Here is a 25,793-nt window from a genome sequence, read left to right as displayed (position 1 = left end):
GTCATGGAGCTCGGTGCTTGGCTTCGACCCAAGGCTGGCTGGTCTAGTTCTTTTTAGAGCACTAATTTTTCCACGTCAGCGAGCCAAGCGGGATGACATCTAGTTTGTATGACACGGTAAAGCCTACATGGCTGACACGTGATGAAGTCTACGCCGTGAACGAACCTAGACGCGCAGCGTGTCCCGATACGTCCGTCCAGGGTCAGCCTCTCCAGCTCTCGTAACGCCTTGTAACGGTCGGCGGTTACAGCCTCGCATTGATGACAGCCATCATGGTTGGTTGACCCTGCAGTGGACTGAGCCTATAAATAGGCTAGTCATTCCTTGCATTGCTACACCAATTCATAAGCTCTCTCCCTCTCTGCATTGTTTTTCTGTCGAAAGCTCTGCCCTCTCCTCCATCCAGTTCGCTGGAGCTCTGCTGATAGCGGTGTTGCTTCACCAGAGACGTAGTCCTTTTATCTTTGGGGACGAAACGCCAATCCGAGAGCACTACCAGGGCGTATCTCGTCTTGCAGAAAGAGGACTCCTCGACTCGGCTAAAATACTCATTACGGTTTACTGTTTCGATTTTTCCTTGTAATTCTGTTTCTTCTTTTAGGTTGTATTACGCCCGGCTTTTATCTCTTGTAATCCCAGAATCCAACAATTGGATTCTTGATCATTTTGAAGTAATCAGGAGGAGTCTTCACTGGATCGACTGGCCTAGTGAACGCCCGTGCTAGTCTTCGATCCATCAATCCTTTCAAAAGCTGACTGCACTCAACTGTCACATTGGTGTCCATCTTCTGCTTTTTCCACCATTGGAGTCACAGCAACGGAGTTACTTTGAACTTCAAAGAACAACGAGTTGTGTTGTTCGTAGCAGGCTTGTGAGGGAATTGCACCGCATTGTTTGAGTTTGGTTTCCAGCCATTGAAATTGTAGTACTTGAATTATATACACTGAGTGTTGAATATTGGTGATGGACTTTCATTTGGGCTGGTTTTATCTGTGGCCCTTATGTTGCTGATTTGGGCTTGGCCCAAGACTTATGCCTTCCACTCCGGATGTAGCCACATGTACTCCCACCCGGATCATGGCTCTCAGCCGTTGGATTGTGGTGTGTGCTTGTTATGTGAGAGGTGAGTCCTTTCGTTTCATTCATTCTTTAACACTCACTCTCTTTCTCTCTCTCTCGAAACTCTCAAGCTTCCTCTCATTCTTCCTTTCTGCTTCCTTCTCCGACGGTTCTCCGGCGGTTTCTTTGTGATCTTGCACAATTGAAAGTGTTGTAGATCTTGCTACAGTTCCAGAGAAGGCAACCACTTCGGTTGCTGATGCGTTGGTGGAAACTAGGGTTTTAGGTGTAAGTGTTTCCGTGTGAGTTTGTTCTCGGAGGTGGTAGATCTGGTGTTGAGGAGCTTGTTGGTGCTGTAATCTGGAGTGTGAGGTTAATCACTGGTAGATTCAGTCGTGCTCCCTTGGATCTGGGTTCTGGAGAATAGGCTTGTGTCATCGGCGGGTGGCTGAGCCATAGATCTGTCTTCCTTGTGTTTTTCTGCATATTTCTTGTTCTTGTGTAACTGTCTTAGATCTGAGAGGATCTTTCTTTTGTTACTGACAAGTTACTTGAGTGTACAGGTAGAGGAGGCCTCAAGAAGTGGGAACAACTCTATTCTAGTTGTAATAGCTAGATTGTTCTTTCTGTATTCAAGTTTCTTGTAAATCTTGAATTGTAAATCAGTCGCATGGTTAGAGTTTGACTGAGCTCTATAATGAAGAACAAAGAGGTCTTGGTTTATAGTGAATCCGACCCTAGTCTGATCCCTACACCGAGGAAAGCACAACAAAAATAAAATCATCAGAAATCACAATGTTTCATACATTCTCTCATATGAATTGAATGCATAAAACATAAAGATTGTCTAAGAGAAATAACATGAAATCAAATCTTGAACTCAAGATATTAAATAAAATTATTAATTTATACAGAAATCATCAGAAATCACAATATGAATTGAATGCATCTAAACCATAAAGTTGGCCTAGTGAAATAACATAAAACATCAAGATATATATCAAATAGAATTATAATTTAAGAAAACCAGAAAAAACGATCGAACACTAGCGAACAGTTGGAATTGCTCGAAACAGAAATTAAAGGAGATTAGTATAAAAATTTGGTATAATATTTACTACTAATTAAAACTTATTACTTCTATTTCAATTTTCAACAATCAATTTGTGCATGCCTCTTCATGAAGGAAGTAGAAGCACTTCGTCGAACAAGAAGAGTGGTTTGATTTTTAGGACTCTCAGAAAGTTTATGAACTAATGGAACACGATCATCGAATTCTTCAAAATTATGAATAAAAAAACAACCAATTAAAGAATGTTAATGACAAAGTTTATCATTTTTAGGTTTTGTAACCATATGATACGAGCATTATTAGTTAGATAAATTAGGATTTGCATATCTTTTCCATATCTTTGTTTTCTTGTTCATTAAGTTATTATTAGCATTATAAATAGGAGTTATTGTAATCATTTGAGAAATCAATCAAGAATATCAATATTATCGTTCATTCTCTTTTCCAAGTGAGAAAACCGTCGTGCTCGACGGGCACTCGCCCGCTACAAACATTTATCGATCGCCGATCTACGGACGCCGATCAGCCCGATAGGAGGTTTATCCTATCAAATTGGTGCTTTCATTGAGAGCTGACCCTCCCACCATCTCGAATCAAAGCTCCACTGCTGCCCGACGGAAAACATTCCGCGCACAGCACCTGCTTTGGTTGCCGAGTCCAGCCTGTCCGCCGAGCTCTAGCCGCCGGACAATCCTACTTCTGCAAAGCCCGATGGGAAGGATTCCTGTGCGCCGCGTGGAAGTCAGACCATTATCCATAACCCATACCTTACCACCCAAAAGAAAAGAATGACCCTCTTCGTCCAATTCATCCAAAAACAAGGAAGAAAACCACCAAACATAAGCTTCCCCCTTCCTTCGTAGAAAACATCATATCTTTAGTCCGTCAACATGTCATACGACTATGCCGGCTATCACCGTTATCAACGCTTGTCCTATGATCAGCCACCACCCAGGTACAGGCGTGAACCCTACGGTCCACCGCAACCTCACCGAATGGGGTCTGTCCAGACGCGCCGCCCCACTTGTTGGGATCCGCCCCAACAACGAACTGATAACTGCTATCCACCACCGTATCGTGATCCAGGTATGGTCCCAGATTCATACGTCGAGCCGCGAAACTCCTACGCCCGATATCGCTCGTGGCAGCCTCAATATCACCCTCGTCCAGCCACCAAAGCGGAGGACCCGATTAACGCAAAGTTAGACTGCTTATTGGAAGCATTTGACAAGATAGAAACTTGGTTCGATGCCACAAATCGCCGGTTTAGCAAATTCCGAACGTTACCGCAGGCCGAGCCCGATCTTGATCAGCCCCATGTTTCTGCACCACTCCGAAAGATGGCATATCCTCCATCAAGAAATAATGAGGCTTCTTTTGGGCCTTCGCGTTTAGTCCCCAATGAATCAACGGCTCCACCATGACACCGCACCAAATCCGATCAAACCCCAGCGCGTCACCCCCTCTAATGGCCACCCCTGCTGTAAACCAGATCCACCAACCCTACCAGCCGCCACTGCCGCTGCCGCGATCAAATCACCCGCTGCAGTCGAGTCCAGCACAGCCCTTGGAGCTGCCTCCCTACTCCACTCCAGGCCCTCTCCAGCCCTTGCAACCGCTACCGGAGACAACTCCATTGTTGGCCTCTAATCGTCTTCCGCAAGCTGCTGTCCCGAGCTCGAGGCCAAAGGAGTGGCAAATGAATATGCAAAAGGCTGGTGAGTATGGTTTGATAAATAAAGTTGTGCCTTGTTCTCATGATGTTGTGGGAGAAAAGAACATTGTTGAAGATAAATGGAAAGAGAATGGGATGGGACCGAAGGGTTTAGTTGAGAGTAAAGACGATGAAGATAGTGACATACTTAAGATGATCGAAATGATCACCGTGCGCGCATTCGATCCTAGTATATGTGTCAGTCTCAGCAATCAAAAAGGAGAATTTCTTGCTCTGCAGATAGCAAAATCGGATCTACGTGATAGCAAGAAGGAGCTTCCGTATGAAGAAGTAATCAAGTGCTTTTTTGCCACGGAGACCTTTCACATAGAGCTACACATGCATGCAAACCATGTTGTCTTCAATACTGCTCCGGAATTTAGTGGGGATTTGAATGTCACTGATATTACAAGCATGAATCCTCGATTACCATCGCTCGACGCCGATGCAAGGTTGATTCCTCCACGAAATAATAAGCCCTGTTTGATCATTCAAGGACGTGTGGCAGAGCTTTCCATTTTAGCATTGAATTTGGATGACCACATCAGTCTGCCTTCGTTGATTTTTTATGGAGGTGATGAAGGGACACGCTCAGCTGCCCGGTGTGTGTTTGATCCAGGAGGCGACGCCTCGCCAACGCTTTTGCTGTCAACTCTCGTCGTTGCTTCGTGGTTTCCACCCTGAGGACAAGGCGGATTTTAACCATGGGGGAGTTGATACGATCCTCTATATCTTAGGAAATCACAATTATTTAGTTATCTTTTATTCCCCAAATCTTTTCCATATCTTTGTTTTCTTATTCTATAAGTTAGATTAGTAGTATTCTAGTATTATAAACAGGAGAGCTTGGTATCATTTTATGCAATCAATGAATGAAATATTATTTTGCCCACAAGATTGTGAAATATTCTCGTAACCCTAGTTTACTCGCTGCCCGACGGAGGAGTTCCGCACACAGCAAGACACTAGAACCACCGCCGATCTCCTCTCGAGAAGCCGGAAAAATCCCTTGATCACCGAGCAGACTGCTGCCGATCTCCGTTAAGGAATTAAGTCCTTAACAACTGGTCCGCGACAAATAGGAGTTATTGTAATCATTTGAGAAATCAATCAAGAATATCAATATTATCGTTCATTCTCTTCTCCAAGTGAGAAAACCGTCGTGCTCGACGGGCACCCGCCCACGACAAATATTTATCGATCATCAATCTACGGACGCCGATCAGCCCGATAGGAGGTTTATCCTATCACCATACTTACATGCTGAGGAAGTTCGTGAGAGAGCGGCTTCGAAGATGAAGGGTGAACGTCGGTAGACAGCAGAGGGCTTCGAAGAGAGTTAAGAATTAAGTGAAATTATCTGAATCTTAAGTTTAAATAGGGTTCGGAGGTTTGATGAAAGCACCGACTTTTTGTAAGGATATAAAGACTTCACGCTCACTACGAATTTAGTAACAAGGTAATCAAGATTGTCTTTAGTAATCTCATCGGTTAATTAATCTTAAATTATTGCTTAGTGACACTAAAGTAACTTTTATTTTATTAATAACCAATAATTATCCAATTAGTCGTTCTATTTAGTTAATAAATTAGTTAAAACCACATATAAAATGTTTCTCTTAATAAATTTATGTAGAAAACCACATGTAAAAATGAAAATCTGAGCAGTAGCAACCATAGACCATGGGATATAATCATAGATTATGGAACAATAAAATGAGAAAAAATGTCAAAGTGACGAGATTATTCATAATTCGAACAAATTTCATAAATTTTTTTGATAATTTGCCTTAATGTTTATTACTCTCTCTTCCCTTTTCTCTTTTTTTCCCTATTTTTCCCCTCATCTATTTAATTTCTCTTTCGTCTTTCTATTCTCCATTTTTTTCTCAATTTCATTTTATATTAAATATAAACAATTACTACACACAAAGTCAAATACCCTGCATCTGCATGTACTTGTTTATGCAAAGTGGACTGATAATAAAAAACTTTAGCAAATTAAATTTGTGAATAACATAAAAGATAGTACAATATTAGAATTTTATCTAATTAGAAATTTCATACTCTTAACTTTCTAAACTTAGCAGACTGTTTGAATCAACCCATATATTTCAATTTGAATTGACCTTCTCACTTTTAAGTATGATTTTGTTGTCTCCTACAACCTCCGTCCATGAAAAATAGTTCTATTTTTTTTTTCATTTTAGGTCGTCCACCAAAATTAATTTCTTTCTGTTTATAGTAAGCTTTTTCTTTTAACGTGGCGAGTCTCATTTTTCCACTAACAACACTTTACTATTATTTCTCTCCACCTTTTTCAGAGTGTTCTATTCCTCCTCTCGTATTTGAATCTGTAATTGGAGTTATTTGAATCTAAAATCAATAAGAATTTGATCCAACTGGTTTCCATTGACATATCAATGATGGACCTGAGATATCTGTTAATATACTGTTGACATATCAATGTTGGACCTGAGACAACTGGACTTGCCGGTTTGCTACTTTGTTAGAAAATCTCATGTACAGATTATAAAATTGGTATGTACTAACTTGTAAGTTTTGTACAATTAATTAATGATAAATGGGCTGTATCTGAAAACATATTATGCATTTTATATCAAATTATCTTGTTTTCAAATAAAATACTTGACAATAAAATTGAATTTATAATGCTTGTTAGAATCGGTTATTTAAGTTTAAAAATAGTACAAATTGATCTTAAAATATTGAAATTCGGTTCAATTCTCCTTAATATAACCATATGAACAGAATTCCATTTTTTACAAAATTCCATCATTGTTAAAATATAATCTTATCATGGAAATAAATAAATAAAGGTAGGGGGATAATGAAGGTACAGAAAGAAGGTGATTGATTTTATTCCAAAGTAGCATTAAATATAGACACAAAAAAGAACAAAAAGACCTGAATAAAAAAACAAAAGGGCTTGAGGGTTGAGAGTTGAATGTGCATGATTGTTGTTGTAGTGTAGTTTCCAATGGGGTCAGAGTTTGTCACATGGATTGGGGCGCTTGACAGATTGGAGCATGGTCCATCCATTGTGCACTTCCCTCTTCTCCAGATAACACTACAGTCCATCCATTTTTTTCACCCATCTTCAAATTCAAATACAACTAATTCATATACACCATAAAGTGCATCGCACCTTTTGCAATTGATACATACATATATATATATATATAGTGTTCAAACCCCATTTATAATTAATTACTCATAGTAGTATCCGTTGAAGTGTGATTCTATATCTAACCATTTTGATGACTGATGTTGATTTTGATCGATCATTGTTGTTTGTTTGGATTAACGCAGCTGCGATGTTCCTCGTTCAAGCGAGTTTTTATCATAAAAAAGCTCGGCGTGTATCTAGGGGAAGTTGCTCGTGTGACATGTTCATAGTATGCAACTATTGATTTGTATTGCATGGCATGAATTAATGAAACACTCTTTGCTCGCTTTGTCACATATACTTATGATCTAAGCCTTAATTAGTCGTCGTTGTTTCTTTATCTTGATTTTGGGCGATTGGTGTTTCTTTGTTTTGATTTTGAATTTGGCTAGTTCTTTGATCATGACATTTTTTATTGCTCTTGGCTTTATATTTTTTCCCATTGTTTTGGTTGTGCCATGTTCCTATTTTTCGAATGGCTGATTTTGATTTTTTTCGGTTATTTTGGTTGACTTAGATGCCAAGTTCCTGTGTTTGTAATTGGTGTTGATTTTCGATTGGATTTTATTATCATGAGCTGGTGTTTTGATGTTGACTTGATTGTTTTGGCTGGAGTGGAATTTGGTTTGTTCAGTATTGGATGACAAAAAATGAATTTACATAAATTTCTAACATAATATGCAACTCTATCTTAATTTTGGTCTGGACTAATTTCATTTTTATAAATATATTTCATTATTATATTGTCTAGAAGGGAATCATTTCAAAGCATTTCATCAAAACGCAATTTCAAAGAAGGGAATCAACACAAATGTTAAAAGATTTTATCGAGCTTAATTTCTACTACTTCCTCGAGAAATCAAACTAGCATTCCCTTAATATTTTAAGCCTAAGCATATATCGAATAAACAATTCTTGGGAATAGTTTGTTATTTAGTTGGAAAACAAACAAAAACATTTTTAAAACTAACATGTGTTGAAAAAGAGTGCAAGTGAGTATTAATAGAGTTGGTTGCTGGTACTAAAAGCAAAAAAAGAATTCAAACTAAGTTAATTTGTAAAATAAATGTGTTACTTAAGTCACAATTGCACCCGTTGGTACGTTGCAAGCACAATTCTATGCAGTCATAAATATGTTGTAAGAGTGCATATTAATTTGAAAATGTTTGAAAATTAACGGTGCATATTTATGACTGCATACTAACTATGATTATTTGAAAATTAACGGTGCATATTAATTCCCAATTAATTAGAATGACATGATTGATATTATCTTCCCATTTATACATCAACATCTTGTAAGAGTTGCTAATAACAGTGAAACCTGTTTGGGGGAAAATGAAGTCTGTGGATTTTTGGCCTGCTAACAAACAACAAAGGTAGGACAATATTGTTACAAAAGGGAAATTATGGATTAAAGTTAGGGGCAGGGCATTTAATGAGAATCAAATTCACAAGAGAACAAAATTTCAAGTTGCAAACATAAGATCACGAGAAGCACTTTTTATTTAACATTCTGGGCCATAATTATCAAAATTTAAATTGAAGTCATCCATCCATTCACCTCTTTAAAACATTCACAACCCCTTAAAAGCACTAATTATTTGAGCATTATATTCACATGCTTTTTTCACACTATTCACTGCCATTGAGCATTAGACTATTTATGTATGTTTCTTGTTTCTCAATTTTCATTTTTTTTATTTATACAATAATTTCTAATTGAATTGATTTATTAAAAAGATAACATTACTAAATTTAATTCAAAAACTGAAATTACATTATTGAAATAAAAAATACTACATAAGTAATTATTTAATAAAAAATACTCAATTTAAACAAAATCGAAGACAATTCTTGCCTTCGGTATAATTATTTTAATTCTATTTCCTGATTTATAAAGGAAAATAAAATCCATCAATATGTGTCACATTATCAGAGGAGAAGAAAGCATGTGCATCAATGGGATCAACAGAACAATATGCAAACATGCAAGTGCGTGCTCGGGCATCCATACTGATGCTAATTTAAAATTCAGAAACCATTACATTAGAATTCAAATATTACATTAATTGAATACTAAAAATTGCATAATTTAAATTCCTAGTAGTATTACTTAAAGAAATGAACTTTTGTTGTTACTTGCTCAAATTTGTTAGATTTTTTTTTTGCTCAAATTTGTTAGATTTTTTTTTTTGCTCAAATTTGTTAGTTTACATAACAACATAATGCTTCGACAATTAGATCAATACAAGGCGTTTCAAGGTGTTCTGTACTGGCTCATAAACTTCTCGGCAAACATTTTATGGAGTCACCTATATTAGAATTGTCTAAGGCTAAGCACCTTATTTATTATACTAGAACAAATTATAACTTAGGTTTCTGTATAATTTAAATTTAATCAGAATATTTCATAGGGAGACTATTAATTGAGGCTTAGCCGACGCACGGTTCAATAAAGTTACAATACTAGTCATCTCATATATTGATCATTGCATCCCAATGTCATGATTATTGGATTGCAAAAACTGCACATATTGATAAATTAAAATATCCTATGACCAATATCATAGGCTCATTATTACTTATATATATTTAAAAATAAATCATTATTAAAATCTTGTAATTCATTTAACTAATACTATAAACTACTTATTTTAATGTAATCAATTTAATTACACTCCAATATTATCTAGATAAAAAATAAAAATAGTAACAAGAAGGTTTTTTACCCCATCACAAACTAGTGACCTATTCCATTTTTAGTAATAATACCCCATACAACCAATATAACCATTAATTACAACTATTACCATTTGTTTATCACTATTTACCATTAGTGGACCCAGCATAATAAACATTTAACCTCTATAGTTAGACATGCCCAAGGTTTTCGGTTCCGGCAGTTAACCGCGGAATCGTAACCGCCGGTTCCGGTTCTGAATATTCGGAACCGTGACATTTTTTACGAACCAGAACCACCATATGTGGAACTGCGGGCCGGTTCCGGTTCAAGATTTTATGAACCGAAACCGTCACCGAACCGCCGGTTCCGGACGGTTCCGGCGAAGTATTCGAGGCGTCAGTCGTTGGCAGTCAAGGAGCAGCTATTTCAGACGGTTTTTTGACCGGAGCCAACGGTTAACCGTGAAACGGCGGTTTCCCGGTTCCGGTGCGGAACACAAGGCTGACACGTTGCAGCGCCGATTGGATGTTTCATGCAGGTAGTCAGGCGGTTTGTTGACCAAAACTGCTGGTTTTGTCCGATTTTCAATTTATTTTTTTTAATTCTGATTTTGAATTCAAATTGATCCATTCTCCCCCCCCCCCCATTTTTATCTATAAATACCCCCTTCTATCCTCACTTACATTTACCTCACTCTTGTGTTGACAACAACTTCTCTCTTCAATCTTCCAATTCTCTCTTTGTCTCTCATTTCTCATTTGTGCTATTGTGCTTACATTTGAATTATTCAAGTGCTACTCTTATATTACGCATTGTTATACTTGTTCAGTAGTTATATAAGTTGTCTTTCTCAATTGCTAAAACAAAAAAAAAATATAATTCCATATTTCTACTATATAATTTGTTACTATCAAGATGTCTTCATCCCGAGAAGGTCGTGTTGATAAGGGAAAGGGAAAGTCCAAGAGGCCAAGTCGAAAATCCGTTATTGATGAGATTTCTCAAAGGAACATGGATATGTGGCATGTTAATAATTATTATCTACTAATATTATTAATTATGAATTACATTACATTATTGTTCATAATTCTATTTGATATTTACACTACAGATATTATTTTGTAGAGTCGAGAAGAGCAAGATATGGCCAATGCCATTGCTCTCTCTCGCTCTCAATCCCAAGGCAGACGTGGATATGGTGGTGGCGATGCTTATGTTGGCAGTGGTAGTGGTGCTCCCGGTCCCGGTGCCTATTCTCAACAAATTGTAACCCCGGTGAATCTTGATGACGAAGATGATGATGACGAGGAGGAGGAAGAGGTAGAAGAGGAACAACAACAAGAAGAAGAAGAAATGCCACCCCCACCACCACCAAGGAGTTGTCGTGATCGTGGTCGTGGACACCCTCCTCAACCTCCTAAACCAATTGAAAGGTCTTTAACCTCAAACATCATGGTGAAACATTTCAAGAAGGTATGAGATAGTACCGATTTGGACATTTATAATGTGTATTGCAATTATTGCAAAAACGTATACACATTACGAAAGGGTGGGGGATATGATACATTTACCCCGTCACATGGAGAAAGCGCATCCGGTCGAGTCTGGTATCGCTCCAAGCCTCCAACCCAAACTCAACTCAACTTTCAATATGGAGTCGGGACCGGGAGTGGGACGGATTCATCCCAAACATTAGGTATGAGTACTACTCTTTTAAAATATGATCACAAAAATGCTCTTAATGTGATGTCTAGATTTGTTGTGATGAAACATTTTCAGTTCAATGCTTTTGATAACGATGCGTTTGAGTCGAGTATGTGACAAGTTTATAATGCTGCTGCAAGAAATTTGAGTCGAACTTGTATGACTCGAGCTGTTGTTAGACAATGCTTCGAAAAGAAGGCGCAATTAGGTACGTTTATTGTTAACTTGGGTCATAAAGTTTCGATTTGCTCTGATGTGTGGACTGATTGTTTTTGCAAAATTTCATATATGGGCATCACTGTGCATTTCGTTGATCACAGTTGGACTTTGAACAAACGTTTGATTGCATTTCGGGAATTTCCCGCACCACACACTGCACAAGCAATTGCTCAATTGATCATTCGAGTTTTGAATGAATTTCAATTGATCAATAAAATTTTTTCTGTTGGTTTTGATAATGTAAAGCACTAAACACTGCTAGTATAGATGAACTCATCTGTGCATGTTCTCCTGTTATTGATGGCAAATATTTTCATGTGCGATGTATTGCTCATATTTTGAATTTTTGTGTTCAAGATGCGATCGATTTGTGGCAAAAGTATGTTGATCCTATTAGAAATGCTGTTAAGATGATTAATAACAAAGCTCCTATTGGCAGAGCTTGGAAGAAATATTGTCATAGCAAGCAGTGCAGGTACACCAATTTTCGTTTGGATGTTTCAACTCGTTGGAACTCGACATACGATATGTTGGAGTCGACCTTGAACCACATTGAATATTTATGTGATTTTTTTAGAACTTGCCGCGCATGTTCCTTCTGATTTGCTTTTGATATCCTCTTGTTAGGACCACAGCATGGATTTGTTTCGATTAATCCAAGCTTTAAAAAATGTCACTGTTGAGTTATCCGGTGGTTATTATCCTACTTCTGTGCGCGTTTTGGAGCATTGCATGTATGTGACAATTGGTTTTAAGACATGTGTGAAAAATACTCATTTCATAGAGTTGAATGCTATTTTGTTTTATATGGTTGAAAAATGGTTGAAATATTTTGCGCGTATTCCAAATGTGTTTTTTATTGCAAAATGCTTGGATCCAAAGTGAAAGTTGCATGGTGTTCATAAAATTTTAGACATGTACTATGGTTGTTTGCACGATTTGGATTTTTTCTCAACTTCACGAAATGAGCTTGACAAGAGGAGAAGGCTTCGAACTAAGTCTTCCGAATGTTGATTAAATCAAACTAAGGTTAGATAGTGCACTTCGTGCTCTCTATGCGGAATATGAAATGTGGTATAACACCACTCACCAGGTACGTGCTCCTCCTAGTCCTTCTACATTTGATTTTGGTGGCGGGAACTATAGCAATGTTGTGATTGATCCAGACGTAGTATCACAGTTGCAAGATCTATACGGTGCTACAACCAATAAGACTAGAGCTACTAGTGAGTTAGATATATATATATATATATATATATATATATATATATATATATATATATATATATATATATATAGGGGAGCACTATTCTCCTTTTCCACTCTAAGATCCTTTTCTCTTCTTACTAATAACCGTTAGATCATTTCAATCAACGGACCACGTTAATCCTTAATAATTATTTCCGCGTTGCATTATAGTACCTTTCGTTGTGCATTATGGGGGTAATATAGTAAAGTTGGGAAAATGGAACCGCCATATTTTTGGCAATCGCGAATTTTAAGCTATTTGCAATCACCCGACTCCTCATTTTTCTCCTTCTTTACTCCAGCAGCAGATTCGACTCTCCCCACTCCCTCCACTCTCTAAAACCCTAGTCGTTCGCCAAAGCTGATGAACTGACAGCCTCCGCCCCAGATTTCGGCGATTACACTCCACTGGTGGTTACATCGGCCACAAATCGACAAGCGTTGACGCGTTTCGTCGAATATTCAACAAATCTCGCAGGTATGTAAATGTAAAACATTCAACTTTGCATATGCCCAGGCTGTTGCAAATCAGAATTACCTAGTTATTCGTCTAGGGTTGTCTCTGATTATCAGTGCTGGACATTGTGTTGAGTTAACCACGACTCGATTCAGGTATCTTATATTTTTTGGTTTATGTCAAATCAAATATGCCAAAAAGAGGTCGTCCGCGCTCTCAAGCATCACAGGATGCAGGTATATTTCACTCGTTGGTTGTGCTTTTCAATATCGTATCTATTGTTTGTGAGGATTGCTACTTGCATGTCTATTTGTTGCTCATTATACAGTGTAAAAAGGGGATTACTGGACCATGTTATGTAAATGTGTTGAGGTCAATTGCTTCGTTAAAATTTTGTCTGTGTTTTCACTTTTTATGAATATGCATAGCATTATTTAGATGTCTAGTTTCATGACTTGCAGTAAAGAATGCATTTTAGGGGTATTTAGATGTGTAGTGCTTAAGAGTATATACATATATTGTTTGTTCGAATTAGTGCATTATGTATATGTTTGGAGATTCATTGCGTGTTTTAAATTGTGCATTATGTAGAGTAGATATTGTGCTGCAGAATACAGTATGTAAGAATTCTGTGTGCATTTTGTAGGCTAGACAGTGCATTATGTATCATGATGTATGCATTATGTTGCTTTTAACATTGGTCATTGGTTGTATTGGTTTGTTGCAGAGGAATCTGTTTGATGATTAGATAGAAAATGATTAAACGTGCATTTACAATGATCATTATTTGCTTTATATTCTGTATTATGGTAGGGTTTTATTCATTATTTGTTCGTAATGCATCATGTTTGTCTTGCTGTACGTATTTAACCCGATTTATTTTATTTGATGTTGTCTTTTTAAATATGTAGTGCATTATGTAAAAGAATAATAGCATACGTTGCAGTATATGGTGCATTTTAGAGGTGTGTGTAGTGTATTGTGTGTTTTACCAACTAGTTGTAAGACAAATTGTTATGTGCATTATTGAACTTAGCCTGTGCATTATGTACCAAGATATATGCATTATAGTCGGAATATTAAGCATTACTATTGGTATTAGCTGTGGTGGTTAAGAAACACACTTAAGTCATTATTTGTTATGACTGAATGCATCATGTTTGTTATGGGTAGGGTTTTATTCATTAATTGTTCGTAATGCATCATGTTTGTCTTGCTGGACGTATTTATCCCGATTTATCTCATCTGATGTTGTCTTGTTAAATATACAATGCATTATGTAAAAGAATAATAGCATATGTTGCAGTATATGGTGCATTGTAGAGGTGTATGTAGTGTATTGTGTTTTTTACAAACTAGTTTCAAGAAAAATTTTTATGTGCATTATTGAACTTAAACTGTGCATTATGTACCATGATATATGCTTTATAGTCGGAATATTAACCATTACTACTGGTATTAGCTGTGGTGGTAAAGAAACATACTTAAGTCATTATTTATTATGACTTAAGCATAATATGTTGTTATATATGCATTAATCATTCTTTAAACTCTGTTCATTATGTGTTGTTTGGGCCATTTCAGATAAGAAGCTTAGAGTCAACATAGAAGATGCTGTCGATGACATTATTCCCGTGGCGCTTGCAAAGAAATTTAGGCAGAGATTAGCCGAGATAGCTCAAGGTGAGCCTAAACCACCTACAGGGCGAAAACAAGATCGACTCTACTCCCGTCGGACACCGTCCGAATTCATTGACTGTAGGGAGTGATGGTTCGACTATAGGGTGATGGATGTTAATGAATTCCTTGATTGCTTGGTTGACTTTTTTGCATTGGAACTAACAGCTTTCACAACCTTTTAGTAGCTTTTTGATATTGGACAATGATTTTGGGAATATGGATTATGAATGGAGTGCATGCCATTATTCATCCGTATACTGTGTGCCTAACGTTGTTGATGTTGTCTAATTTTATTTAAAAGATCCTTATCGTATTCCAAGTAATGTAAATGACACAGTAAATAATGCACGGCATAATACAAATAATGCACTTATTCAGAAATGTATTCTGTGCAGTACGTTTATTTATGCAGTGCATTATGTATACATACAAAGACATTATTTACTATATATTATGCATTAGGAGATTTATCCTGTTTATATGCGCAAGTTGGTTTTTTGTAGTCCTTAACAGGCGTGTACTTGTTTAGTTTCTTGCGTACTTTTGTATTTGGTATATTACATTTGTGAATTATCACCGTCCATATCAGACAAATCAAATTAGACATTACTTATGTTATGTGTTGCATTGTTTTTTGAAAATTGATTATAGATACGGAGACTAGATATGTGCATTATTTAACTAAAAGAGTGCATTATGCATCAACAAATGATGTGTGCCTTATTTTTTTGATGATGTGCATTTACTTAAAGGATCCTTAACGTATTCCACGTTATGCAAAATAACACAGTAAATAATGCACGGTATAACACAAATAATGCACTTATTCAGAAATGTATTATGTGCAGTACGTTTGTTTATGCAGTGCATTACAAATAAATAGTAAACCATTATTTACTATATATTATGCATTATGAGATTTATCCTGGTTATATGGGTAAATTCGATTTTTGTAGTCCTTAACAGGCGTGCAATTGTTTAGTTTCTTACCTACTTTTGTATTTGGTATATTACATTAGTGAAGTATCCCGTCCGCATCAGACAAATAAAATTTGACATTACTTATGTGCTGCATTTTTTTTGAAAAGTGGATATAGATACAGAGAGTATATATGTGCATTATTTAACTTAAAGAGTGCATTATGCATCAACAAATGCTCATTATTTTGCATGCAGTAGGGAACACAAGTATCCATGGCGTCATTGAGTTAACTTCACACATATATACAGTACTCGACTTTTATATAATCCAATAATTAACATAAAAATTCTACTAATGCAACAACCACCTGTTTCAATACTCGACTTTTATATAATCCAATAATTAACAGAAAAATTCTACTAATGCAACAACCACCCGTTTCAACTTATAACAATACGACAAAAAATTTGAACAACAATACTACTAGAGCCCAAACAAAAGTTGTGATGCGCTGTTTAAATAACACAACTCAAGCTGTTCTTTTACCCTTACGCGCATCTTTCTCCATCATCATCTCTTTAAGTAGTGGACAGTTCCTGGAGTAGTGATGACCCATCTCATCGCACGCCTTACACCGTCTAAGAGGCCTTGTCGCATCGTTTACATAGTAAGTAGACAATTAATGCACGATTTTCATTAATTTAATCTGTAAGATATTTAAATTGGATAATTACGTGATTTATGTATACGTAAAATGCACCATATTATTAAACATTGTTTTTAATGTGTACTTACTATACCCTACCCCCTAGGCTTATTAAACCCTTAGGGGAAAACAAGAAACATGTGCCAAAATTCAAAACTAATAACCGATATTTAAGCCCTAGACAAACACGGCATACTAGCGCTCCTATGCTAATTCGTACAACATACACATTGCAAATAAGATGTTATTCATTATACAGACAATATAATCCATTACGCATATTCATTTGGTGCATTATTTGTACGAACATTATTCAGCATACAATGTGCATTGGACTCTTACGTGATTTATTTATAGGTCAAACACAAACTATGCTTAAACGTTGTTATTAATGTTTACGTACTATACCCTAGCCCATAGGCTTATTACACCCTTAGGGGAAACAAGAAACGTGCGCCAAACATCAAAACTAATAACCGATAACTAATCCCTAGACAAACTGCTCTTACTAGCGGTCCTATCTTAATTGGTACAACATACACATTGCAAATAAGATGTTATGCATTATACAGACAATATAATCCATTACGCATATTGATTTGGTGCATTAATAGTACGAACTTTATTCGGTATACTATGTGCATTGGAAACTTACGTGATTTATTTATAGGTCAAACACAAACTACTCTTAAACGTTGTTAGTAATGTTTACGTACTATATCCTAGCCCATAGGATTATTAAACCCTTACGGAAAACAAGAAACGTGCGGCAAACATCGCGGTCGCGCATTATTTACTCTATCTTGTTCATGGCACTTCATATAGTACGCATTATATAGTCTGTATAATTCATTATCTATTACTAGTTGGTGTATTGTTAGTAACTAATTACAGGATACCCGTCAAAACTACAGGGCCATCATCATGGTTTTGTCTCTCACCCTATACGAAATCACCAATCCACCAAAATTGGGCAATCACAGACCATAACAAGAACCCCATCGGAAAAGTGAGCACAAATTTTTTTACAAAGTACAAGAATACGCGCACTTAGTGTTTCAACAAGTGTCGAGTATACGAACGGAACTGAATTGGTATTGAAACCGGAGATTCATACACACAGACACGCATACGCAGCAAAAAAAATCTGAATTACCTTCTTCCATTATTCGGAGTCTAACGATTGCAAAAACGCGGCGAAATAATATAGACAATCAGAGGATTCGGGAACCAAAAGTCGAAGATTGCAACGTCCGGAATACTAAAATAAAATTGCGAAGATTGAAGACGACAAAAATTGATTCTGGAACACGAGAGATTACTCAAAAAACCGTAAGATCTTCAAGGGAGGATTTGATGGAAATTTCCATAACCACCAACATACCGTTTCCCTAATATGCCCCTACTCGAATTAAATCTGATTAAAATTAAATATTTAAGTTGAATATTGTCGGCCTTAGGATGATGAAAATAGACGGTTAAGATCAAGAAGGAAAAAGGAGGAAATATGAGAAAAGGAAATGAATACATCCCTATATATATATATATATATATATATATATATATATATATATATATATATATATATATATATATATATATATATTTGGAATCGCGTTCTATTTTTCAAGATGCAGGTCCTCCTACTCAACAAATTGACGTCCTTGATTGGTGGTGAACACATGACAAAGAGTTTCCGATACTCTCGATAATGGCTAAGGAGATTTTCGCCGTTCTCGCTTCCACCGTCGCCGTTGAGAACTACGTGGGCTTTGATTTCTCAATAAAATTGTGGATACGTAGGCAACTCAACTTAAATTTGAAAAGTTTAACTTTGAAAGTTTAAGTTGAGATCAAGCCCTTTTCAATTTTTTCCTTTTTCCCCCCATTTCATGTTTTTTTATTTATGTTCCGACGATACTTGTAAATTATATCACACTGTTGTATACTTATTATAAATTGTAATGTATCGTTGTTGGTTACAACTCAAATTCAATAAAATTGATATGATTTTCACTTTATTCGTCTTGTTTCAATTTAATTTATTCATTGTCGTGTTCCAATTTATTGTATAAGTCCAAAATTCCAAATTACATAGTTAAAAAAAAAAGAAAAACCGCCAAACCGAACTGGAACCTCGAGGAACCGTCCGAAAACTGGCGGTTCGGAACCGAAACATCCGGTTTTCGAACCGAAACCGGAACCGTGAAATAGCCTCACGGTTCGGTTCCAGTTCCACATTTCTCCAAACCGGAACCGCCGGTTTACGAACCGTGGGCATGTTTATCTATAGTACATCCTATCAAATATATTAATTTAATACTATTAAAATAAAGTGACAAATCATTAGTAGTAGAACTATTTTATGAATTAATGGGGTATTCTATATGGGCTTGGCTATATTTTTGATTCGGAATATATATCCAAAGCCATCATTTATCATTTATTGGTGTCCAAATTTTCCTTACTCGCCCGAGCAAGAACGAAAAATGAGAAGACCTACCTAAAGTTAGAAGATGGTTGCAATACAAATAAAGTATACCTGGTGAGTTGTGGCTTTTCATCTTTGTTGTGGATGTTTGACACTTTACTAGTAGTCTTTTGGTTTGTCGAGTACTCCTATTTAGCTTACTTTTTTTGAGGCGGTGGTAGGTTGTGCTTGGTATAATATTTTTGTGGCGTTTCTTTGCATTTGGGAAGCTTTAGTTTTTGTTCAAACTTTTGTACTCTTTTGTTCACCAATTTTTTAAGTGGTTTGAGCCTTTTTAAAAAAAATTGTGTCCACATATTTTTCTAAATTTGTTTTATAGTTTAATAATTATATAGTACAGTAGAATTTTGAAGTTAATATAGAGAATATCTAGCAAGCCCAATGGATTCTAACATTGATAAATTAAAAAATCTTGTACTATCAGAATAGAGTATAAATGTGCGGAATAAAGCAGTGTAATTGTAGATAGAGGCATTGACATACATGTAGAGACGGGTATATATATTATGTATAAACTTGTGAATACGTGTTAAAATTGGGTGAGCGGTGAGTCTGTTTTTACAGATTCCAAAACGAAAATAAGAACGTGAGAGGTATCTCTTTGGACAGCTCGATCTGTTGTTTTTATCCATACTTCAAAATAGATTTGGGTCCCACTCCCCCCTACATTTCAGACATTGTCTTTGTGTTTGACACCATCCTTCGTCTGTCAAAACATTTTACATACTCCATGATAACACCAATTTTAAATTTTAATGATCATAAATCATAATCATCAAAATCCCGAATAATCACAACTAAATTATTCGAGATTTGGTTTCTAAATAAAATTAAAATGAAACTTAGAGTTTTCACGCGGTTGAGGAAATAAAAAAGAACGATTATATTTGTGCTTTCAATTTTGAATATTTCAAAAAAAATTATTGTAAGTAATTATGTGTTCTTATTTGTTGTTATAAGTTTGTTATAGTGTAAACCTGTACAAAATGCAAGACTTAGTTTTACACATGATTTTATAAATTGTCTATAAGAGTATATGAATTTTATTGCAATCGAAATATATATTGTACATTTGCATGAAAGCATAATCTCTAGTTTTACACATGATTTTATAAATTGGCTATAAGAGTATATGAATTTTATTGCAATCGAAATATATATTGTACATTTGCATGAAAACATAATCTCGGAATCCTAATGATCTAATGGTCTAGTATTATATGAGTCAAGAAAGCAAGCCCAATTGTTAGAGCAGTCGTATACTTTGTAAACATGAATTAGGAACTATATATGAGACAAACTTATCTTATAGAAACAAAAAATTAGAGACGCAATTACATATGTTTTATAAAAATTTAAAAATGGACAATGCTTAGGGTGCAAAGAAAAACATTCTTAAATTTAACTTGAGGATACAGTTGTCCACTTAGTCACTACCATTTAATTTATTTTTTTTGAGATGTTTTAATTTATGTCCCTTAATTTAAATTAGGATACTAAGATTAAAGACATATTTTTTAAAGTATATATATGTGCTATATTTGAAAACACAAATTAATATCCGTAATTGACTAGAAAAGTATCCTTACATTAATTTTTTTAGTGAGTACAATTCTGAACACACAGAAGCATAAGGACTTCTTGTAAGCACACACTTAGGATGTCAAGATCAAATTCAGTAGATAGCATTCTGGAAGTTGTGTAATAGTAATTTAAATTGAGGTAGGTCGACTGATTTAAGAGTGACCAAATTAACAACTTATGTTATTTATTTGCAAGATATGTTGCGACAAAGTATCGGCACACTAAATAATAAAGAAGGAAACGACACAGTATTTATAGTGATTCGGATAGCTCTCCTCTCCTACATTCTGTTTGACTATGTCACCGAGAGGTCCTTTAATTATTAGGACACACGACCCTAATTTACAATTAGAATCAAACTAATTTGAATCAGTGTGGCAATTTCTCCAATTAGAATCAAACTAAACCTCTCGCTTTGACTCTACTACGACGATTACAATTCTCTTCCTAACAACCGCGCTTCATTAGTGATTAGTCCCTCACTTTTTCGGTTTTTCCAATACTTCTTCTACTTTTTTTGTGGGTAGATAGATTTGTACAAGAAAAAAGTTTTAGTTTTAGTTTCGAGGCGAATCACTATTTATGACTAAATTAATTATCTATACCGAAATATTGTGTTAGACATTTGTAGATATAATTAAAAGTTAAAACATTGAAGTTTACATTTATTTATTGGGAAGGCCATAAATAGAAATTGTGTCTTTATTAGGATGTCCTGTTAGAAGACATATCTTCCATATCTCGCATATATTAGTAATTAATATCTTTACAGTATATTTTACTTATTTGGTTAAGATAAGATTAGATTTATTTCTTTGAGGATTCCACATTATAAATATGTGGGAATATTTCATAATTGAGAACCATTCAAGAAATAAAATATTTTACGCTACTTTCTTCTCCTTCATCAACAAAACCCTAGTTCTTGTCGTGTGCGATCGATGGGCAAGCGTTCCCGCGACCTCATGGAGGAATTTGTATGAGGTTAAGGAGTTCATCCTTAACATGTCCACTATAGGAGGACAGCCGACTCCCACCGCCGCCCCCCTTCTCGCACAGCCGTTTCACTGCCGCACCGCCCGCGTCCGCCCCGTTTCCACGCAATAGGGCGCCGCGGCCCTCGCACCAACCCATTCTTCCTCAGCCGCGTCCTCGCCCCCTTCTCGCCGAACGCCCTTCCGCCCCCGATTTTTTGTCCAGTTCGGGGCGGACGTCCCTCCCACTATAAGCCGCCCCATCGTCGCCCCCTCCGGGGCTATAGCCGCGCCGGCGTTATAGTGGATGCTCTAACTTCTTCCCTATAAAAGACCCTGCTAAATTGACCTGATACCGTTAAATTATGACCAATTAATAATACTAGTTTAATTAACAATAACATGTACTAATTAACTTTCAATCTTTACAATTCTTTTGTTCAGATAAAGTTAAAAATGAAATCTGGGTCAAGTATTGCTGTTTTAGTTATAATATAATTAATGTACCATGATTATTGAATATTGTTTGCTCTTTATTAAAGAATGTAATCCGTAAAAATTATTTCTTGGATGCGGTGTTATTATATTAGTGCAAGATCAGATCTATGACACGAACTAAGTTCACTTTCTACCAGGGTGGATATTGTTAAGTTAAAATTAATTAATTATATAATGATAGGATAAACCCCCTATCGGGTTGATCGGCGTCATAGATCGGCGATCGATAAATGTCTGTCGTGGGCAAGTGCCCGTCAAGCAAGACGGGTTTCTCACTTTCGAGAAGAGAATGAACGATAATATTAATATTCTTGATTGATTTTTTAAATGATTACAGTAACTCCTATTTATAATGCTAATAATAACTTAATGAACAAGAAAACAAAGATATGGAAAAGATATGTAAATCCTAATTTATCTAACTAATAATGCTCATATCATATAATTACGTTACGAATTACTAAAAAGAATTGTCAGTTCATTGAATTGTATAGTATTTGGAATTTTTCCATCGGTAAAATTACACAACGGCATTTTGAATTCACACATGGGACAAACTTCATCAAAAGGAATTACAATCATGTAGTAGTATTAATAAAAGGTTAAAACTATTATAACTATTGGGTGAATGGTACTATAATCATAAAATTAAATTATTATAAAAATTTGTGTCCGATTAGAAAATGTTTAGCTTAGTCATATTAAGAAACTCCATCATGCACGTGAGAGGACACTATAGATGTTGTGCCTTTCTGCATCAAAAAGTTGGTGAAAAAGGAAAGAAACCTCTCTCCCTCTCTCTCTCTCTCTCTCTTGCTCCTGCGCTTTCTCTCTCTCAAAAGTTGAAGAAGACAATAAAATGATTGAAGGCTTTATAATCTAACAAGAGTCAATAGTATTGGGGCACTCAAATCTCTGGTATAAAGATGAAAGCAACTCCTCAAATATTAGCAAATTAAGAGACATTAGAGAGAGAGAGAGAAAATGGCTCTTGAAGCACTTTCTTCAACTGAGCTCCTCAACTTCATCATGTTTGACACAGCCCCATTCCATGACTCCTCCCAAGCCAGCCCCCGCGACTTTCCTCCCCCGCCGCCTCCGCCGGAAGCCTCCACCGCCGCGGCGCAGGGCCGCAAGAAGCGGCGGCGGAGGCCCAAAGTTTGCAAGAACAAAGAGGAAAGCGAAACTCAGAGAATGACTCACATTGCCGTCGAAAGAAACCGCCGCAAGCAAATGAATGAGCATCTTGCTGTCTTGCGCTCTCTCATGCCCGAATCTTATGTTCAACGAGTAAGTTGCGTTTATGTTAAAATTCATCCAACTCTTTCTTTCTTCCTTTCCTATTCAATTGAAATTAATTATTGAAGGAGAGAACCCAAATTTGAAATTACTACTACTATTCACTTCATGATAATAATGTGATTTGAGTTTCCACTGTTTTTCTACCGAAAAGAAAAAAAGTCACAAGATTTGAATTTGAGTAAGGTACAATTTGATTCCAGAATAGTTCCTGCACTCACTCATCTTCTTCATTCATCTCTCTGTCTATTTTGGACATATGTTGTTGTCTTTGCTCGCCTCGAGTATAAGCCAATTAGATGTGACACATTATAGCTCTACCTATATGAGTGCTATACCACAGGTGCTTAGTCTCTAATTCATCTCAATACTTTCTCCAAATAAATGATATAGTTATAGGTTGCATTAATTTTGCTCTTGTTGATGTTTGTGACAGTGATACAATAGAATATTGTGACGTAATACTCCCAACCTCCCCATGTCTCTTATTGTCTCTGTCCTACTAAAAATCTCATTCTCATCTTATCAACCTTCACCTTACTTACCTCATTTAATGATTCTAGTACTATTTCAAAATCATTGCAAATTTCTAAATTGGCATTTTGTAATTAATCCAATTTAATTTCAGGGTGACCAAGCCTCAATTGTTGGTGGTGCAATAGAATTTGTGAAAGAGCTGGAGCACATTCTGCAGTCACTAGAAGCAAAGAAATTTGCATTATTGGAGCATGGAAATGTGACAACAAATGATGAAAATGATCAAAAGCCAAAAATAGGCAGCCCATTTGGTCAATTCTTTGCATACCCACAATTCAGCTGCTCGGAAAGCCAACTAGGCAACAAATACACATCTCAAAGCAAGGCAGCCATTGCGGACATTGAGGTCACCCTAATCGAGACGCACGCCAACGTCCGAGTCCTGTCGCGCAGGCGCGTCCGCCAGCTGTCCAAGATGGTCGCGGCCTTCCAATCCGTCTTCCTCTCAATCCTCCACCTCAATGTCACCACACTCGACTCGCTTGTGCTCTACTCGATCAGCGCTAAGGTACGTGTGGATGTGCACCGGATAAACTCATTATCTCGAACGTGGTTCACTCGGTTCGAGATTTATGTTGTCTCTACCTAGCTAAAATCACCCAACAAAATAATGTTGGTATCTAGATTCATTAATTATGAATGTCACGTACCACACCAATTATTAAAATTGTTGGTCCCTAACTTATATCGTTACATTTCAGCATTTTTGGTCTTATGCATTGGCACAGTTTATTTGATGGTAACAAAACTAGGACTGTCGAAAATGACCTCAGCATGCAAAAGAATCTACTTTTAGGCACACAGCCTGCACCTACTTCCACATCAAACTATGTGCACTGTGCAAAAGATTCTACTGACTGTAATTAGTACTTTTTCTTGAGGGCAATTTGGGAATTGATGTGAAGTGCGATTATTTTTGCCTCTTTACTTTAATGGGGTGTTTTTCTAGACATAAGTAGATTGATGTTGTCTTTACACATAAAATTAGTGAACTTTTTGACGTATATTTGGGGATGAACAATTAATAGTAAAAAATAACTTTGGTTATTTCTTTATATAGGTGGAAGAGGGTTGCCAACTCAATTCAGCAGACGACATAGCCGGGGCAGTTCACCACATGCTGAGAATAATTGAGGAGGAAGCTATCCTAGGTTGTCACACCTAGGGTTAATCTATGGAGTATATTTATATAGTTCCTCTATATATCAGTAAAAATTATTGAACCTTGTCACGTTCATTGTGTTTAATTTAGGATTTAATTGCAAAATAATTCACTCTACTTTTGGTCATTCATTTTTACCAATCTATTTTTTTTTCGTTTTTGCAATTTGGTACTACTTATTTTGCAAAATTGTTGAATCTTGATCCTGGATTTTCTCTAATAGCTAGCTGGTCATGATACCATGTATTTTGCAGATGTAAATACTTCAATAAAAAAACAAACGAGCTATCGTAATATTGTAGCACCACAACCTTGTAATTCTATTTATTGTATGTTAAGTATATCTGTGTTTCTTCACCAGACCAAATCAGGGCTGAACATCATATACCATATCTCTACGGTCTTAACAAATTTCATGTTTCTTGTCGGATTAGTACTTCCATTATGTTGTCAACAATAAATTCCATATTGCTCATGAAATAAAGTTAGCAAACCTATACTACTTAGTTAATTTCTACCTAGATCACTAGTCCTATTAAGCTGCACAATAGGAGGATCATCGTGGTTTTGGCATCTAATCCAAGCTGATT

The 25,793-nt window shown here is 36.2% G+C and overlaps 1 protein-coding gene across 1 annotated transcript; it reads left to right on the top strand.

Annotated features, from left to right (window-relative positions):
* The first annotated feature begins 22,968 nt into the window (after positions 1-22,968).
* Positions 22,969-25,330, top strand: LOC121756456 (transcription factor bHLH71-like). The gene is made up of 3 exons (XM_042152006.1): positions 22,969-23,495; positions 24,133-24,549; positions 25,102-25,330. The coding sequence occupies exons 1-3, from the start codon at positions 23,190-23,192 to the stop codon at positions 25,204-25,206; spliced, it is 828 nt and encodes a 275-aa protein (XP_042007940.1). The 5' UTR covers positions 22,969-23,189; the 3' UTR covers positions 25,207-25,330.
* Positions 25,331-25,793: the final 463 nt, after the last annotated feature.

This window comes from Salvia splendens, chromosome 11 (genome assembly GCF_004379255.2).
Source record: "Salvia splendens isolate huo1 chromosome 11, SspV2, whole genome shotgun sequence".
Lineage (NCBI taxonomy): Eukaryota > Viridiplantae > Streptophyta > Magnoliopsida > Lamiales > Lamiaceae > Salvia > Salvia splendens.
This window is presented reverse-complemented; position numbering and strand designations above follow the sequence as displayed.